At 36.3% G+C, this 20442-nt stretch overlaps 2 protein-coding genes across 2 annotated transcripts in view; one reads left to right on the plus strand and one right to left on the minus strand.

Annotated features, from left to right (window-relative positions):
- ENKUR (enkurin, TRPC channel interacting protein) overlaps positions 1 to 20442 on the minus strand; it is a 79224-nt gene that overhangs the window by 33083 nt on the left and 25699 nt on the right. The window lies entirely within an intron of this gene.
- On the plus strand, positions 4445 to 9384 carry THNSL1 (threonine synthase-like 1 (S. cerevisiae)). The gene is made up of 2 exons (XM_012002010.1): positions 4445 to 4613; positions 5886 to 9384. Exon 2 carries the CDS (start codon positions 5934 to 5936, stop codon positions 8163 to 8165), a length of 2232 nt encoding a protein of 743 aa, XP_011857400.1. The 5' UTR covers positions 4445 to 4613; positions 5886 to 5933; the 3' UTR covers positions 8166 to 9384.

The raw sequence follows: 20442 nt of genomic DNA on the forward strand, positions 1-20442 counted from the left end.
CCCGCTACAGCCTCTTGGGCGGCCCTCGGGGTCTGCTCTGCGCCTGCTCTCCCCCCCGCCCCCCGTCCCCCCAGGTCGGGACCCTTCCTCTAGGTCCTTCTCCAGGAACCAGTGGACCTGCTCTTTGTAAATGAGCATCCTAAACTGAGAGGAGAGCCTTTTAAGTGGGCCTTTACGTTTTTGTCCAGTTTTTGGCGTCCCATGTTGAAAATTGTCTTCTGAGAAGCAGTTTTATTCCTTTTTGCTCCACCTAGTCACCCGTAAATCTACGCACATAGGACTGCCGTAGGAAAGTCATGTAGACGCTTTTACCTGAGTGTTTAAAAGACATTTTGGTAATAGGATTTGGGGAGGAAGATGGATGGCTCTGAGCCACCCGTACAGAGGCCACTCTGCCCGAAGGAAATAAAGCTTCCCGGAGAGGAGAGAAAACACACGAGTTTGGGTTTCTCACTGCCTGGTTGCCTGGTGGAGACATTAAAACAACACAATGGCCTGGTGAACCTTTTAGTTTGTATAAAAAGGCTTTACTGAATGTGAAGATCCTTATTTTGGGCTGTTACTGAATTGCACTAGATAAGAATACAGTAAGTTTTTTTTTTGTGTGTGTACAGTTGGTTTTAATTTTTGTCCCAAACGCTTAGGGAAAATTCTCCAGATTTCTTCACATCAGATTGTCTTCCAAAACATTTTAGATAGATAGATCTATAGATCTATATTTAGATCTGGATCTAAATCTATATCACTTTGTCCTTTTCTTTTCGCCCTTGAGTATTTTATGTTTGGGGTTTCTGTTTTAGCAAGCGTAGAGAAAAATTTTGGCAGGAAACTTCCTGTATTTACGAAGATTCAAACCAAGGACTCATGGAATAACAACACCATTAGCCAAGTGGATAGTCAAAGACTAAAGCTTATAAATTTTCTAATTAGAAGGAACACCTTGAGACTATTTGTGTTAATCAGTTCCTGAAATAGCAAGTAAGGGCAAAACATGATTTCTGCAGTTAGCACTAACTGGCCTTAGGTAGCCTTGATGTTCTGGGGTTATTGAAATAAAATAATTTAACTGATGTCTGTATGTTTATTATGCTTTAAAAAATGCTAAACAATTTGTGCTAGACCTCACTGTAGTATGGTTAGTGTACAGTCATGAGCAGGTTGTTAAATCATTTGGAAAAGAACTTTACTTTTTTCTTAGACATTTGATCTGCAATTCTCCTTGCCTTTCGAAAGTGTGTTTAAGCAAAATTATTTCTAGTTTTTATAATTCTCTTGAAATGACAGTTCAAACAAAATGCCTGTGTCCACCTCATGTCCACAGGGAATTAACTGGTATATACCTATAGGGATGAACAAACTATCTGTAACGGGGTAGACGGTAAATATTTCAGGCCTTTGCGGGCCAAGTGGTTATGTTGCAACTACTCACTTTTGCCACTGTAGCTCAAAAGCAGCCAAAGACAATACTGAACAAATGAACAAATGTATGAGCACATGAATGGGACAGGGTCTTTATAATTCTCAAAGTTACAGAATTGTGGATACTTAAGTTTTTTCAGTTAAATATTTGAGATCATTAAGAACATGTCTAACAGCAGAAGTCTAACGGCAGAAAAGGCTTAGCTTTGATAGTAATATAAAGACTTAAGGGATGAACTTGCAAAATTAATTGTTTTGGTTGTAAGATCCTTGTGATTACAGAACAATACTGGATTGTGTGGTCCTTCCACCCTCACCTCTATTTCATGGCAAGTGGGAGGCCCTTTGAAAGAAAGGTTTGAGAGAATTTTTGATTAGAAGTCAGAAGCAGTAGAGCTTAACCTCCTTTTGGCTAGTTTGTGTCCTGATACACAGTTGGATCTCCATATCTGTGAATTTCCCATTCTCAGATTCAACTAACTACAGATTGAAAATATTTTAGTATTTTGGTTGGGCACAGTGGCTAATATCTGCAATCCTAGCACTTTTCAAAGGCCAAGGCAGGAAGATTACTTGAGCCCAGGGATTGGAAACCAGCCTGGGCAACATGGCGAAACTCCCTCTCTACAAAAAATACTAAAATTAGCTGGGTGTATTGGTGCGTGCCTGTAGTCCCAGCTACTTGTGAGGCTGAGATGGGACGATTGCTTGAGCCTAGGAGGTCAAGGCTGTAGTGAGCCAAGATTGTGCCACTGCACTCCAGCCTGGGCAACAGAGTGGGAGCCTGTCTGAAAAACAAAAACACGAAAATAATGGAACAGTAAAAATACCACAAATAAAAAAGCAAATTAGTATACCAGCTCTGTACGTAGCATTTGCATTGTGTTACGTATTATAAGTTATTCAGAGATGATTTAAGGTATACAGGAGGATGTGCACAGGTTATATGCAAATACTACACCATTTTATATAAAGGACTTGCACATCTGCAGATTTTTCTCTGAAGTCCGTCCTGTTAACCACTAATTTTCCAATATCTCAATGCTTAATCCAAATAATTGTTAAACACATTAAAGAGTATCGAGACCGAAAGCCTTGGAGTGCACTACCAGAAATTTCCCTCTATTCAACAGAACCATTTTTTATGATCATTCAACAATATCCTCAAATCCTTTTTTCCATTTCTCCGTGAATTGAACAAATATTTAGTGAACCGTGGATAATGCTTTGGTGAAGTCCATATATATGCCTTCTGTGTATATTCCTGACTGGCCATTGCAGCAGACATTCTCAAAAAGAAAATGAGGATATCTTTTCCTCATTTGGTTTGTTAAAAAATGTTGAGCCCCGAAAATTAATTTGTGGTTAAATGTTACAAAATAAAATTTAGTATGTATCTTAAAATAGAATATATCTTTATTGTTCTTTAGAAATAATATAGTACTTAACTGCCTTCTCCTAGTCTAAGGAACACGTTTTTGGGAAATACTGATACAGAATTTACAAATTGAACTGTCATAATTTAAATATATATATATATGTATATATATATATATATATATATGTCTACCCCAAAGTCTTGAAAAAGGGAAGTGAAGTAAAATTTTAAAACGAGAGGGTAGAGGGGAACTAATATATAGGAAAAGTAAGATTGCAAAACATAAGGTGAAGGTAACATAATGTTTGCCTTACAATCTACTTTTAATGAAGTTGATGTTAGGCATGGTAGCAAGCAACATAAAGCAGAAGAAAAGATGAAAGATTTACTGGGCCGGTCTGGTGGCTCATGCCTGTAATCCCAGCACTTTGGGAGGCCAAGGTGGGAGGATTGCTTGAGTTCAGGAGTTCAAGAGCAGTCTGGGCAACATGGTGAAACCCTGTCTCTACAAAACCTACAAAAATTAGCTGGGTGTGGTGGTGCACACCTGGTGGGAGGATGACCTGAGCCCAAGAGGTTGAGGCTACAGTGAACTGAGATCATGCCACTGCACTCCAGCCTGGGTGACGGTGGGAGACCCTTTCTCAAAAAAAAAAAAAAAAAATTACTGCACTTGAAAACCAGCCACTCAGATGATATACAATTATTACTGATACAGATACCAGAAAGTTATGTATTGCAAACTCAAAAAGAAGAGACTGTAATGTCGCAAGCAAAAGCTTCCTGAATAGGAGGTTAATCAAACTGTTTTACATAAGTGCCCTAAAAGCAGCTTGTGCTTTTAAAGTCCAGTACCAGAATACCGTTTAATAAAATAAATTGATGTTATGATTCAAGTATATAATTCTTTCTGGTCCCTGGTTTACTTCAGGGAAAGGATTAGACTGTGTGTGGCAAAACAGTTCTTGATTCATGGTTGAACACCACTGTATTCTCTGAAGGTTTATAAACCAAGCCATAAAAAAAAAAAAATGCACATTGCCTTGTACCTACATATTTGGATTCAATTTATATATTCCTAGCTCATTGTCAGTGAGTGACAATGATTAATCCTACTGTAAATATTTTGTGCTAACCACTATGATATGTGCTTTGATTTTATTATAGAGACACTTATATAGCTAAGAGAGATCTTTTTGTGGCAAGAGTTTTTTTGGGCTTTTTATAGTGGATATTGTTACATATGAATATATAGTGATTTTGACAGATAATACAGCCTAAAAAACAATTCAGACACTAATTTCATAGCTGTAGTCCACTGATTTTTTTCCCCTCTGATCATTATACAGCAAAATCGTTAAAATTCCAGGTATCCTTCTGAAAGGTTTTGTATTTGTTATTATTTGGTTTTTTATTGCTTGATGGTAGAAATTCCTTCAGTACTGTTTAGTGAAATTATTTTTATAATGAGACACACATGTTTAAAAACGGTATCTTAATCTAATAACAGTTGGGGAAACATGAAAAGGGTCAACTTTTCTGTATTTTTAAAATTGCAGATGAGCTTTTCAAATAATAGACTAGTCTATATGTAGAATTTTATGATACTGTATGCAGTTATAATTAACTTAAAATTTTTTCCATTATAGACTCCACGTTTTGCAAAGATCAGTTTTGCCTCAGAGTCAACCAGCTCTTCAGATTGGTTCTGGTGTGTCCTGTGTTTACAAGTCAGTGGAAATTAAGCACAGCACATACAAATTGAAAAGTCAAATAAGGAAATGAATTACTTCCCTTGACGGCTCTAATTTTACTTGTAAGTTAAATTCAGAGTTAGCTTAAAATCATTTAAATGTTTAATTACAAAACAGAGTTTAAGTAGCATAGAAAGTCAGTATTACATGATTAAAAGTTTTCAGCACATACTTAAACATATTATCTAGTATTTAATATGTTTTAGTTGCATATTGGTTCTACCAGAGAACACGTGATAAGCCCCACTATGTGTCTGTGACATTACTTCAGGCAGTTTACATGAACATTGCAGAGGTATTATATTGCATTTTACATAACCAAAGACTTGACTTGTCTGGCATACATTTTTGTTTTAATGGTGAGTATATTTCCAAAGACAAGGACTTAGTCAATATGGGAAATTATAGAGCTTCTTTGGATGCCAGAATAATTGTTTTCTCTCATCATTGGAAACATTCCTGAGGTTCTTGGCTATTGCCCTGGGCCTGGAAATTGAGTTAAATCTCTCCACTGAAGATTATAGGATAAGAAACAAAAATGATGGTTCCATGCAGATAAGGTTATATGTAGCCTTTGACCTCATTGCTGATTATTAATTTTTCTTAACTATTTGTATAATAGTATACCTTTCACTTTGGCTCTTTTTAAAGCCTTCAGTATGAATAATATGTCACAATGATTCTTAATATGCATGTAAAAGACACATAAGAAAGAAAATATCATACCTTTGTTCTGTAGTTTGGAAAACTAAGCATTTTATAAGCAAATATGTTCTTTTATTCTGGTTTCCTGTTATGAATTCTATAAGAAATTTATGAGTAATATAGTCTATCATGATGTTCATATAACTGAAGAGAAATTAAGTATAAAGAATATTATTCAACTTTTGTGAATTCTAAGTAGATAGCACTCCAACTCCAAATCATCTTTATATGTGATATAAACAGATAAACCATGAAATAATTTCCATTAAAAGATCTCAATACGAAAAGAAATAGTAATTTGATTTAGTATATATATACTTTTAAAAGCGTCTACAATCTGGCACTCTGTGAATACAAGTTTCTGTTGTTTATAGTTACAAATTTTGTCGAAGTTTTGATTTTTCAGTGTCTTGAGATTTTAAAAGATATCATTAAGAAGGATAATATGCAATATATAAGAATTTGGGTTGGAATACTTTTTTTAAATTCCATAAGTTTGGCAGATTTTTAAACAGTTTATGTACCATGGGCATGGTTATATTCAATCCTGTTGGGATTTTAACAATCTACTGAAATTAGTAACCAAATTATCTTTTGTTGTTTGTTTGTTTGTTTTGTGTTTTGAAAAGGGCTAAAGCCCATTTTTAGGTTGGTGTGGGCAGAAAAGTGAAAAGAGAATGTTCCACTTTAACCGATGTCAGCATCTGAAAAAGATAACACAGAAATGTTTTTCTAGTATACATGTTAAAACGGATAAACACGCACAGCAATTTCTTTCAAGAACCTTTGCACTTGCGGAATTAAGGAAGTCATGGTATTCCACCCACTCTCTTGTTGGAGACAAAAATATTATCCTGATGGGACCTCCTGGTGCTGGGAAAACAACAGTAGGCAGAATAATAGGTCAGAAACTAGGTTGTTGTGTCATAGATGTAGATGATGATATCCTTGAAAAAACCTGGAATATGAGTGTGTCTGAAAAATTACAGGATGTTGGTAATGAGCAATTTTTAGAAGAGGAAGGAAAAGCTGTGTTAAACTTCTCTGCATCTGGAAGTGTGATTTCCCTTACTGGGTCCAATCCAATGCATGATGCTAGCATGTGGCATCTGAAGAAAAATGGAGTAATTGTATACCTGGATGTACCTCTACTAGATCTAATTCATCGTCTGAAATTAATGAAGATAGATAGGATTGTAGGTCAGAATTCTGGAACATCTATGAAAGACTTACTTAAATTTAGAAGACAGTATTATAAGAAGTGGTATGATGCTCGTGTTTTCTGTGAAAGTGGGGCTTCCCCAGAGGAGGTAGCTGACAAAGTGCTGAATGCAATTAAAAGATACCAAGATGTGGACTCGGAAACATTCATTTCAACAAGACACGTTTGGCCTAAAGACTGTGAACAGAAGGTTTCAGCAAAATTTTTTAGTGAAGCTGTAATTGAGGGGTTGGCTTCTGATGGTGGACTCTTTGTTCCTGCGAAGGAGTTTCCAAAATTAAGCTGTGGGGAGTGGAAAAGCCTAGTAGGAGCAACCTACATAGAAAGAGCACAGATACTGTTGGAAAGATGTATCCATCCTGCAGACATACCTGCTGCCAGGTTGGGAGAAATGATTGAAACTGCTTATGGGGAAAACTTTGCCTGCTCAAAAATTGCTCCTGTCAGGCACCTTTCAGGCAACCAGTTCATCCTGGAGTTATTTCATGGACCAACAGGATCATTTAAAGATTTGTCTTTACAGCTTATGCCTCATATTTTTGCACACTGTATCCCACCAAGTTGCAATTATATGATACTTGTAGCTACTTCAGGAGACACAGGGAGTGCAGTCTTAAATGGTTTTAGTCGTCTTAATAAGAATGATAAGCAAAGGATAGCTGTGGTCACATTTTTTCCTGAGAATGGAGTAAGTGATTTTCAAAAAGCACAAATAATTGGCAGTCAGAGAGAAAATGGATGGGCAGTGGGTGTTGAGTCAGATTTTGATTTTTGCCAGACAGCTATAAAAAGAATTTTTAACGATTCTGATTTTACTGGCTTTCTTACTGTGGAATATGGAACAATTTTAAGTTCGGCTAATTCCATAAACTGGGGCCGACTACTTCCGCAGGTAGTTTATCATGCTTCCGCATATCTCGATCTTGTTAGTCAAGGATTTATTTCTTTTGGAAGCCCAGTCGATGTCTGTATTCCCACAGGAAACTTTGGTAACATATTAGCAGCAGTGTATGCCAAAATGATGGGAATCCCAATTCGAAAATTTATCTGTGCCTCTAATCAGAACCGTGTTTTGACTGATTTTATAAAAACAGGACATTATGATCTAAGGGAAAGAAAATTAGCACAGACTTTTTCACCGTCGATAGATATTCTCAAATCTTCAAACCTAGAACGACATTTACACTTGATGGCTAATAAAGATGGACAACTAATGACAGAATTATTTAATCAATTAGAAAGTCAGCATCACTTCCAGATAGAAAAGGTTCTAGTTGAGAAACTTCAGCAGGATTTTGTAGCTGACTGGTGCTCTGAGGGAGAGTGCCTAGCAGCTATTAACTCTACCTATAATACTTCAGGGTATATTTTGGATCCACACACTGCTGTTGCAAAAGTGGTTGCAGATAGGGTGCAAGACAAAACTTGCCCTGTGATTGTCTCATCTACAGCCCATTACTCAAAGTTTGCACCTGCTATCATGCAGGCTTTAAAGATTAAAGAAATCAATGAGACTTCATCAAGTCAGCTGTATTTACTGGGTTCATACAATGCATTACCTCCACTGCATGAGGCTTTATTAGAGAGAACAAAACAGCAAGAGAAGATGGAGTACCAGGTCTGTGCAGCTGATATGAATGTCTTGAAGAGTCATGTGGAAAAACTTATCCAAAATCAATTCATATGAAAGCTTTCAGAGTAAAAATTTTTTTTTCTGGCTATAAGCATGCAATAATAAATCTCAAACACTGATTTGGAGTACAGTAGCATTTTGTCTTTTATGTAAATATCTCTATATCTGTTTGGAATTTCAATAGTCTGATCTCTAGGGCTGACATTAGACCTCCATGGCACCTCCTCAGATCTTTAATCTAGAAGTGACAAAAGGTAACAGTGCACGGACCTTTGAGCTGTCATGCTTTGCCTTGTGCTCATGTGGGGCATATCAGTTTCCACTCGCACACCCTCACTGTTACGTGGACCAAAATGTCTGCTATACTATTTGGCAATTAAAATATTTAAGCCCAGTTTTCAGGTACTACATCTGTAATTAGTGAATAGTTCTCTGTTGATTAGAAAGTTAATTTACCACTCAAAATGGCTAACTTGAATGGAGGAAGTAGTAAACTCTTATATTAGGATTAGGGCCAGTGTTTTGTTTTGTTTTGTTTTTGTTTGGCACAGTTTCAGCTCACTGCAACCTCCGCCTCCCAGGTTCAAGTGTTTCTCCTGCCTCAGCCTCCCAAGTAGCTGGGATTACAGACATGCACCACCACGCATGACTAATTTTTTTGATTTTAGTAGAGATAGGGTTTCGCCAAGTTTTCCAGGCTGGTCTTGAACGCCTGACCTCAGGTGATCCACCCACCTCGGCCTCCCAAAGTGCTAGGATTACTGGCGTGAGCCTCTGCACCTGACTATGGCCAGTGTTTTTAACCCTCCTCAAATTCCATTTTGGACTACAACTAATGTGTTTCTCACACTGTCCAAATTAAATATGTACTCTGTCCTTCGCTGTCTTTTGGATGTTTATGGTTAGGGTGATGATGTTTGAAAATCAAGACATAACTGAAGTCCAGGATGAAACAGTAAGCAGAACTATTTAGAAGTGAATACAGAAATAAAATGATCTATTTCAAGAGGAAAGTTTTCCAAAATTAAGAGTACTTGAGTAGTCACAATAGGAGGGTATTTGTAGACAGCAGTTTCACTATATTATTTGGAGTCAATTCTTACGTAATTTGTTGTTTCTTCAGTGAACATTTTATTTTTCTGGCAGCTGAAACTGCACACAACTGATACATGTATTTAATTTGTATTCCTTTGTCATAGTACCTTTTAACCATGATTTATGTTTGTGAATTTACTGGATGTTTTCTTTCTGAATTAAAGATTGTCAAGGCCAATTAGTGTAATGGACTACTGTCAACCACAAGATGGCATTCCTAACATAATTTGTCTTTGATAACATTCAGTTTCATATTCTGGGAGAACAATCTCCAAGAAGAAATATATTGAAAGTTGTAATGAAGAAAACATTTTAATAGTTTAATAAACGAGAAATTTGTTTTAAATTTTTTTAAAAAATTAAACCAATTGTATATTAGCACCAGATCTCTGGCTTAGCTTCTAAAAAGGAGGTTCTAAAACCAAAAATTGAAAATCAGGAGCAGTTACAGGAAAAAAAATGGAAGATTCAAAGTTCCGTTTATTCATGTATATCTTTATTATTTTATCATTTACTTTTAAGGATATTTCAGTAGATGATATATTTAGAAACTGCATCTAAATATTCACCATACATAAGAATGCATTATTTTGCTATGTGTGGTGGCTCACACTTGTAATCCCAGCACTTTGGGAGGCCGAGGCAGGCAGATCACCTGAAGTCAGGAGTTCAAGACCAGCCTGACCAACATGGAGAAACTCTGTCTCTACTAAAAATACAAAATTAGCCGGGCATGGTGGTGCATGCCTGTAGTCCCAGCTACTCAGGAGGCTGAGGCTGGAGAATCACTTGAACCTGGGAGATGCAGGTTGCCATTGAGCAGAGATCACGCCATTGCACTCCAGCCTGGGCAACAAGAGCAAAACTCCATCTCACAAAAAAAAAAAAAAAAAAAAAGCATTATTTTTCTGAAAGTAAGAGGATCAGTGTTTTAAAAAGACATGATTTCTGACTGGGTACAGTGGCTCACGCCTGTAATCCCAGCACTTTGGGAGGTCTAGGAGGGCGGATCACCTGAGGCCAGGAATTCAAGATCAGCATGGTGTAACCCCATCTCTATGAAAAATACAAAAAATTAGCTGGACATGGTGGTGCACACCTGTAGTCCCAGCTACTCAGGAGGCTGGGACACAAAAATCGCTTGAACCCACGAGGCAGAGGTTGCAGTGAGCCTAGATGCACTCCAACCTAGGCAACAGAGCAAGACTCAGCCTCAAAAAAATGAAGACATGATTTCTGCCTTCAATAACTGTAGTTAACAAAACAACGCAAAAATTAAATCATGTACAAGCAAAAGAGTTACTGCAAGATGGTGTGTCAAATGAAAAATGAATGATACACCTAAGTGCTGTAAGATTTAAGAGGAAAAGATTACTATGGGATAATTAAAAAAGATTTCACAAAGGACATAGAATCTAAGATGAGTCTAGAAGGATGGGAAGATTTTCTAAATGAAAAGGAATGGGGAAAACATTCTAGCAGAGGCAGGAGAAACAGGGAAGATGAAATGCCCAAGAGTTCATGTGTATTTGTTTGTGGACAGCACATTCTCTTACTGGCCAAAACAATTATTTCATGTCTTTTTCTGAAAACCAACTCTGGCCTTTCACTCTCAGCTAACAACTTTGCTTCATTCTAGAGGAACAAGTGACCATACATAACATACCTCAGGCTCCCCATCATCAAGTGTATATGTTTGCTGCACATTTCTGTCCTTTTCCCCTCCCCTTTGATTGAATTGGGTGGCATTCCTTCTCTTTTTAAAGACGAGTCTCTTTAGATGTGCCTTGGATCCTATTCCCTTCAACCTACTTAAATGGCGTGTGTCATCAGGTACCTTCCTCTTGTTTCTTCAACTTCTCCCCTCCTGTGTAACCTTACTTTCTATGGCATTTAGAGTCTTTTTGTACTTTAGCATAAGAAGAATATCTCTGTGAACATCAACCTTTTTCCCGTCTGTGCTTCTTTATTCTCCAATCAAGATAAAGTTCTTCACAGAGTTATCTACATATATGGTCTCCACTTTCCTGCCTCTCTTTTTCTCCGGAGTGTAAAATATATGTACAGTTTAAGGATAAGCATTAAATACGTAAGTATTCACCACCTCACTCAATAGAACATGACTCACCTTTGACTCTTCTTTGATTACATTCACTTTCTTGCCCCAGCTGTAATGACATCATACATTTTCTGTTTCTCATTCCCTTTCTCATAGTTGTACATTGTTTAGTTTTGACTCTTTGAATTTTATATAAATGGAATCATACTTTATGTGTTATCCCATGACCTATTTCTTTTGCTCAGAGGCTTCCAAATTCATCCATCCAGATGAATGAAGCCACAATTCATTGAATTGTATTACTAAATAGTATTCTATTGTATGAACACCACAATCCACTTACCCACTACTGGACATTTGTCTAATTTTTATCTGTTCTTGTATCAAATAGATATACTGTTTTATAAAATTTATATTGAAAGTTAGTGACTGTAAACTTCTTAACATTTGTGACTCTTCTTAATAGCATGTAAAACCATCTTTTATGTCGACATTATTAAAAATCTATGAGTTTATGAAATGAAAATTGATAAATTTTCAGGCTATGGTTATCTCTAGCTTTCACTGTTTGAAATTAATTTACAGTATCATAAATGTAGTGAATTTGTAAAATATTTGAGAAAAATTAGATTTTTAAGTTATATATTTATGAAAGTTATAAAATGTGTTTTCATCAAAATAGAGTTTAGAAGACAATAAATTGTATGAAGTTTTAGTTAAATTTTAATAGCAATTCACTTTCAAAAATAATCATGGATAACAAATCTTGTTTCTCTCAATCCATTAAATCATTTATAAACATTTTGTAATTCAGACTACATAATGTTAGTTAAAAAAAAATATGAAGTACCTGTTTTCATGTGAACTTCAAACCCATGGAAACATAATACTGTTTTTGTCCCTATCCAGGAAAATGAATACAATCTACATATGAAAAAGTAGTTTGTGTAGGCCTCATCTGTGCACTCCAGCCATTGCTCAAATCATTAACTTATTATCATTTTGAAACTTTTACTTTAAAAACAAACAGTCTCCTTCAAAAACAAATATGCTTTTCTGACTGAAAAAAGCCAAGCCAAGAAAGTCGCCAATGTCATGGAAAAGGGACAGGTCAAGTGCAAGCAACTAAATCAGCATAACTGATATCTGGCAATACTTTGATCAGCTGGTATCAGGGGGACTGGCCCCCAATATTTCAACATAGGTTCTTTCTATTTTCCATAAGTGTCGGCCGGCTGAGAAATAAAGAGGAAAAGTACAAAGAGAGGAATTTTACAGCTGGGCCTCTGGGGGTGACATCATATATTGGTAGGACCGTGACACCCACCCAAGCCTTAAAATCTGCAAGTTTTATTGAGGATTTCAAAAGGGGAGGGCGTGCAAGAACAGTGAGTAGGTCGCAAAGATCACATACTTCAAAGGGCAAAAGGGAAAACAAAGATCACATGTTTCTGAGTAAACAGGAAAAAAGGCAAAACAGAACTACTGATAAAGTTCTATGTTCAGCTGTGCATGTATTGTCTTTATAAACATCTTAAACAACAGAAAACAGGATTCAAGAGCAGAGAACTGGTCTGACCTCAAATTCACCAGGGTGGGGTTTTTCCCCACCCTAGTAAGCCTGAGGGTACTGCAGAAGACCAGGGCGTATTTCAGTCCTTATCTCAATCGCATAAGGCAGACACTCCCAGAGTGGCTGTTTATAGACCTCCCCCCAGGAATGCAATTCTTTTCCCAGAGTATTAATTATCAATATTCCTTGCTAGGAAAAGAATTTAGCAATATCTTCCCTACTTACGCGTCTGTTTATAGGCTCTCTGCAAGCAGAAAACTATGGCTTTATTTTGCCAGACCCCACAGGCAGTCAGACGTTATGGTTGTCTTCTCTTGTTCACTAAAATCGCTGTTATTCTCTTCTTTTTCAAGGTGCACTGATTTCATTTTGTTAAAACACACGTGTTTTACAATCAGTTTGTACAGTTAACACAATTATAGTGGTCCTGAGGTGACGTACATCCTCAGCTTACGAAGATAACACGATTAAGAGATTAAGACAGGCGTAAGAAATTATAAGAGTATTATTTGGTAACTGATAAATGTCCATGAAATCTTCACAATTTATGTTCCTGTGCCATGGCTCCAGCTGGTCCCTCCATTTGGGGTCCCTGACTTCCTGCAACAAGCTGGCAATATTTTGATCGTAGTCCTATGATCAAAATGCAGAGTTGCTAATGGCAGGTAAGTTTCATTTACAAATAAAGGGGAGTTTATAATTTTAAATTCACAATGGATTATTTTTAATGAACAAATTCTTATTTGGTGAATGAATTCTAAAATGCATCAATTCAATACCATCTAATCATAAGTTTAATAGTATCTTTGCAAGGGATTTTTTAAGCAAATGCTTTATTACTAATTTTCAAAACAAAACTTTGAGGTAGATATTTCAGAGCTCATGAGAAATACTGAAATTTAAAAAGCCCTTAGGAACCATTTTGAACAATAAGAATAAGTTAAAAAAGTAATAACCACCACAAACAGTCTTCTTGGTGCTCTTAAAGCACAAATATCAACATATGTTAATTTTTAATGACTTAATTTTATTTCAGACTAAATTAGACTTACCCGTATTTGTGATAACTTAAAACTTAATTTATAACTATAGGCTTTCTTTGGAAGCCATGTAAAAAATACCATTTGGGGGTTGCTTGGCAGCACATGGTCCAGGTTTGCAATCCTTGTGTCATATTTTGTTTATCCATTTATCGGTCTGTGGACATTTGAGTTGTTTCCACATTTGGCTATTGTGGATCATGTTGCTGTGAGTATGTGTGTACAAACACCGATACACACGTGCTTTCTAGACCTTTCTTTCAATTCTTTTGGTCATACACCCAGAAGCAGAGTTGCTGGATCATATTGTAATTCTATTTTTAATTTTTTGAATCTCTTGTATTGTTTTTTGTAGCAGCTATACCATTTATATTCCCACCAGTGAAAACTTGTGTTACATTTAGAGCACAAATTTATGCATAGTTTAAGAAGTCAAATCGTTTTATAAAGCTAAAATGTAAAACAGTAGTACCCACTCCCCAGAGGTAATTACTCTCAAATCAGCAGTTTCCTCTGGTATTTCCCTCCATATTTCTTGATAACAAGCTATACTACCATTTTGAATTTTGGCTTTAGATATTATCTACTGACATTCTTATATAAAAGTAAAATATTTGGCTGGGCATGGTGGCTCACACTTGTAATCCCAGCACTTTGGGAGGCTGAGGCGAGTGGATCACCTGAGGTCAGGAGTTTGAAACCAGCCTGGCCAACATGAAACCCCATCTCTATTAAAAATACAAAAATTAGCCGGGCACAGTGGTAGACACAGTGGTAATCCCTGCTACTTGGGAGGCTGAGGCAGGAGAATCACTTGAACCCGGGAGGTGGAGGTTGCAGAGAACCAAGATTGCACCATTGCACTCCAGCCTGAGTGACACAGTGACACTCCATCTCAAAAAAAAAAAGAAAAAGTTAAATATTTACTTCTGCTCCCACTGTTCTGTCCCACTCTCCTCTCATTTCCTTACTTCCCATCCTCCTAATATATTGTAATTTTGGATTAGGTTAAGATTACTGTTTGCCTTATAATGACTATTATCCACATTTGAATTACAGAGTTTGCTGTAATTTTTAGGTTTGTTTTATTTTTTGGATTAATAGTTGTGGTGTTTATTCAATTTGTTTAACTTTCTACATATGTAACAAATTCATCTCCAAACTTTCTGCCAGATGCACAAATGTCAATGACTATAAATTCATTAGGTAATACAACCATTTTATTTTTTTTCTTGAAGATTTCCCCTCTTGAGTGCTCTGTTTTCCTGTTTTAAGGCAGACTGGTTGATTTATAGGGAGACTACCGTATAGGGTCTCTCTAGTCACCTTTCCTTTCTATTTACATTGTCCTTCCACTTTCTGCTGAGTGGATCCAGCTTCTTTTCCTTGGTTTATTCCATAATTTTGGTAGAACTCACTCTCCAGTAGCTTCCTATGATAATGTTGTGATTTTAGCGTGTGCTTTTAATTATTTGAGAAATTGCTTGTCTAACAATGTCTTTATTCCATTTCAGACTAGATTAATAGTTTTGCTGTGTATAGAATCCTAGGTTGGAAGTAATTTTTTTCCTCAGAAATTTGAAGGTATTGCTCCACCATATTCTAGGTTCTCTTACTGTTTCTGATGAGTCTAATGTTATTCTGATTCTTGATTTTTAAAATGTAATCTTTTTTTCCTCTCCTGTAGAAGCTTTTAGGATCTTCTCTTTATGGTCAGGGTTCTAACATTTCATGGTAGTATTTATTGGTATAAGTCTTTGTGCTTGTTTGTTTTGCTACTGGAGCACTTTGATAGGCTTTCTAAATATGGGAATTTATGTCCTTCAGTTCTGATAATTATGATAAAACTTATTTTTGAATTTCTTTTTCCTGTCTTATATTTTCTGTTCTTTCTTTCTCAAACTCCTATTTTAGGGATTTTAGACACTTTAAAATGATCTTATGTAGTGTGGAAGATTGATTCTAAAGATAGTGCTTGGCCAGGCGAGGTGGCTCATGCCTGTAATCCTAGCACTTTTTGAGGTGGAGGCGGGTGAACCACCTAAAGTCAGGATATTAAGACCAGTCTGGCCAACATGGTGAAACCCCATCTCTACTAATAGTACAAAAATTAGCTGGGCATGGTGGCAGGCACCTGTAATCCCAGCTACACAAGAGGCTGAGGCAAGAGAATTGCTTGAATCCGTGAGGCAGAGATTGCAGTGAGCCGAGATTGCACCATTGCACTCCAGCCTGGGTGACAGAGTGAGACTCTGTCTCAAAAATAAAAAATAATAAATAAAGATAGTGCTCAATGATACCTCCCAAACCTTATGTGCATGCTATTCCTCACATCAACAAATGAAGCCCATATTCCCTTCCCTTGAATCTGGGCTGATCTTGTGACTTGCTTTGATTAATAGAAAGTGGCAGAAGGTATATGGGATTTCAAGGCCAGGCCATAAGGGTGCTAGACACTTCTACATCCTTCGTTTTTTTATGTAAAGATACTTGGTGCGGATTATCTCATAATGAAAGGTCATGTGGAAAGAGGCTTCAGAGAGTGAAAAGACATCTTGGATTATTGAGCCCTAGCCAAGTTACTAGGTGAGTGTAGCTATGTGACTGCCTTAAGCAAAAGAGAAGAAGACATGCTACACTGAGCCCACTCAACCCACAGAGTATTGAGAAATAATAAACTGTTTTAATCCACTAAGTTTTGGGGTGGTTTGTTATAAAGTATTAAATAACTCAAACACCCTCTAATTCTTTCCCATGTCCCATTTCTTTCCCATGTCCCATTTCTTTTTCTTTCTTTGAATTCATCCATTTATCCTTTCTGGGAGGGATTCCACTTCCTGGGTTTATTTCTTTGTTAACTTTTCTATTATAAGTTATGATTATCATGTTTTTAGTTCTTTTTTTTGTGCCTTTTAAATTTTTTAGTTGCTTTCTGTTTTTGTTTCATGGATACAAAAGTCTTTTTTTTTTTTTTTTTTTTTTTTTAAACTCTTTAAGGAATTTTTTAAGCCTTTTTCTTTTCCTGTAGAGATGGGATTTTGCTATGTTGCCTAGACTGGCCTTGAACTCATGGCTTCAAGTGATCCTCCCACCTCAGCCTCCCAAAGTGTTGGGATTACAGGCTTGAGCCACTGTGGTCAGCTAAGGAATTTAATTATAGTTAGAAAATTCATTTGAAATTTGTTTCTGTTTCTTCTGAAGTCCACTTTTTGTTTACTTGTTTTGGTCTCTGTATTTCCTATTGAGACATTCCTCAAGTGTTTAGTGATCTTCCTCTCTTATTCACATTTAATTTTCAAGCAGCAAGAAATTGATTGGAAACCATATCCTGGATGGGCCTTATCAATTGCTGGACTTCACTGTATGATTATGAATTGGGCTATTTCAGTGGGTACCCTCAATTCTATCTGTAGGACTTTTCTTTTAGCCTCTTTAGGCTTCCTGGAAAGAAATCCTCCAGGGAATTAGAGTCAGAGTAAAGAAAGGGGGGGTTATAATTGTTACCATTCAACATGTAGATTTTTCATTATGGAACCTCTCACTATTTTGTGGTATTGGCATGTACTATTTCTGTTCTCACCTATGCCTGGTATCCCAGAATTTGAAGTCTCTCCACAGAATAAGCGCTTATTCAGCAGTCGGCCTACTACATGAGGTGGGGGACAGTTTCCAAGGCTATAACTGCTTTTCATACAGATTTTCGATGAATTCTCTTGTTCTTAGTCCTATACTCCTTTCCCCCAAACCCATCTCCGGGTTCAGAACTAAATGTTACTTCCAATTCTTGAACTATTTTAGGGTCTTGACGTGCTAATCAGCGTAATTTTGAAGTTTTCATACTAGAGACATAGAACTCAACTTTCCCTAGTCTATTAAAGTAGTAAGCAGTCATTTATTTGCTTTCTGGCCTCCAAACTGCTACTGCTGGTCTCTTCCCCTGCTGTATTTGTCAGCTTATGACTTTCCTTTTTCATGGATCTACTGCCATTTTAGTGGTGCCAAAACAGCAATCCAGTGATGTGACCTGGGAATTGTTTCTGGTGCTAGCCTCTAAACTTGATCCCTGGCTTCCCTGGAGAATATTTTGCCCATTTTTTATCTCTTAATAAATTTATTTTATACTTAAACTTGTTGAGAGTTATTTTTATTATTTGCAATTAACAACCCTGATTAATATAGTACTAAATGATGATTACAGGTAAAAGTAGTGATACTGACACCAACTACTATAGAGTAGGTAAACATTTTTAAGTTGGTTCATTAAACTTAAATAGTTTTCGCAAAAACAAAAATCTGTGGTCAGCAGGGCATGGTGGCTCATGCCTGTAATCCAAGCACTTTGGGAGGAGAGCTTGAGGCCAAGAGTTCAAGACCAGCCTGGTTAACATAGACCTCTCTACAAATATTTAAAATATTAGCAAGGCATGGTGGTGCATGTCAGTAGTCCCAGCTATTTGGGAGGCTGAGGCAGGAATATTGCTTGGGCTTAGGAATTTGAGGTTGCAGTGAGCTATGATTGTGCCACAGGTCTCCAGCCTGGGCGACAGAGCAAGACCTCATCTCAAAAAAAAAAAAACTTGTGGTCCAATACTTTTAGTAAATGTGCCTTCTATATTTCCTTTTTATAGGATTTATAATGCATATTAGCGTATTAATCCTACATTAAGGAAACTCATTTAAACTTTGCTTAACCCTTCCCAAACTTATTTATCAAGGAAAGGAAAACTTGTAAATATTTTGCAGGAAACAGTTCAAAAATATTGGAATAGGTGAATATAAGCTGGAGAATTTAGAGCAGTTTAATGGGTCCTAAAATAGGGCTTCTAAACTATGTATGTTTGGTTTTTTAAAATCAAGAAAAAAACAAGGAAAGTACAACATAAAATTTATAGAGATGCAGCCATAGTGGAATTTAGAAATGTATGGCCTGAACTGTGTTCATTTAGTATGTATATATGTATGTATGTATGCCTATATATCTATCATCTATCTATATCTGGATGTGGACATATGCCTATCTCTATATATATATATGTGTATTAAAATAAATGAGCAAGTATTCAGTTAAAGAAACTAAAGGGAGGACTAGTAAACCCAAATACAGATGTAAGAATAAAGGAAAACACCGACAAACACTCATGACTAAAGTACATTTCTACATCAGTCACAACCATAGGTTAACTATGAATGTGAAAGCTATGCAAAAATTAATGAAAGCATTCTGTGAAATCAAAAATAATTTACAGTAAAATGTATTATTTATTTTTATTTGTAATTTTGTGTTACAGTTTGTTTATATCAGTAAAATTTATAATAAACTTATATGTACTCATGCAGACTTTTTCAGAGAGCCACTTACTACCACTGCACTGACTATGTGGCAAACACATGATATTACCTTTCTAAAATCTGAAAATATTTGAATTCCACAACCCAATTACCCTATGGGTTTTAGAAAAGCAATTGTGAACCTGTTCATTTTAGCATAACACAGTTTTCTAATCTAACCAAAAAGATGTGAAAAAAAATAGTATTTCTACTGGGTTGAGTGGCCTAATCTGAATGGTTCAGTTTCCCAATTTGATGAAATTTAAGATTATCCATATTTGTTTTAAATGTTATAAAGCTCAAGTCACAGAAGTTTTCAGAAAGTAATTTTACTTGCCCTTGATATTACCTTTTTTTCTGGAACTATCTTTCCAATTTACTTGAGATTTTAAACATAATTGGTTGACATTATATTTAAACAACTGCCAAGTCAACATGGGTCATTACCAGAAAATAACACCATTTCTTGTAAATTCCGCGTATGTGTAGGATTCTTCTCCATTAAAGTAATGAAATTTAATCCTAACAGATCATTACAGCTTATTTTTTCACAGTATTCTGTATATTTTCCAGAAAAAGAGTCATCAGTTCAAGAGAGACCCCCTTTTCCCTTAAATGTTGTTGCTTACTATGAAGAAACACAGAACATCTTTCTCTTGAGAAAAGTTGAGTATAACAATATTTTACTGGCAGCAGAAAGAAGGAAAATATTAGTTTAAATCAGGTCAAGAGCATAAAATTTATTTGGCTGGCCAAAAGCAGTACCAAGATAAAATTTTATTTTAGAGAGACAACAATCAAAGCTAAAATATCCTTTGAAATATGAAGGTCATTTTTGTCAAAGAAGAAAATATATAGGAGCTTTATAATTTTGAAAACAGTTACACATATATGATTGGATTTTATTTTCCCAAGACCTCAGAAAGGTGACAGTGCCAAGTGAAAGATCTAGAAGTAACTTTTTGTCCATGTACTCAGTTGGTCAAATTTAAGACCTCCTCGCCTGCTAATCTTACTTGTAAGAGAATAATGCACAAGATAGAATGTAAGTTTATCAATCAGGCACAGTGGCTCACCCCTGTAATCCCAGCACTTTGAGAGACTGAGGCAAGCGGATCACCTGATGTCAGGAGTTCAAGACCAGCCTGGCCAACATGGAAAAACCCTGTCTGTACTAAAAATACAAAAATTAGTTGGGCATGGTGGTGTGCACCTGTAGTCCCAGCTACTTGGGAG

Source organism: Mandrillus leucophaeus, unplaced genomic scaffold (assembly GCF_000951045.1).
Source record: "Mandrillus leucophaeus isolate KB7577 unplaced genomic scaffold, Mleu.le_1.0 Scaffold673, whole genome shotgun sequence".
Lineage (NCBI taxonomy): Eukaryota > Metazoa > Chordata > Mammalia > Primates > Cercopithecidae > Mandrillus > Mandrillus leucophaeus.

Excerpts from the sequence above, each read along its gene's own strand:
- THNSL1 (XM_012002010.1), top strand. The coding sequence starts at position 5,934 with ATGTTCCACTTTAACCGATGTCAGCATCTGAAAAAGATAACACAGAAA.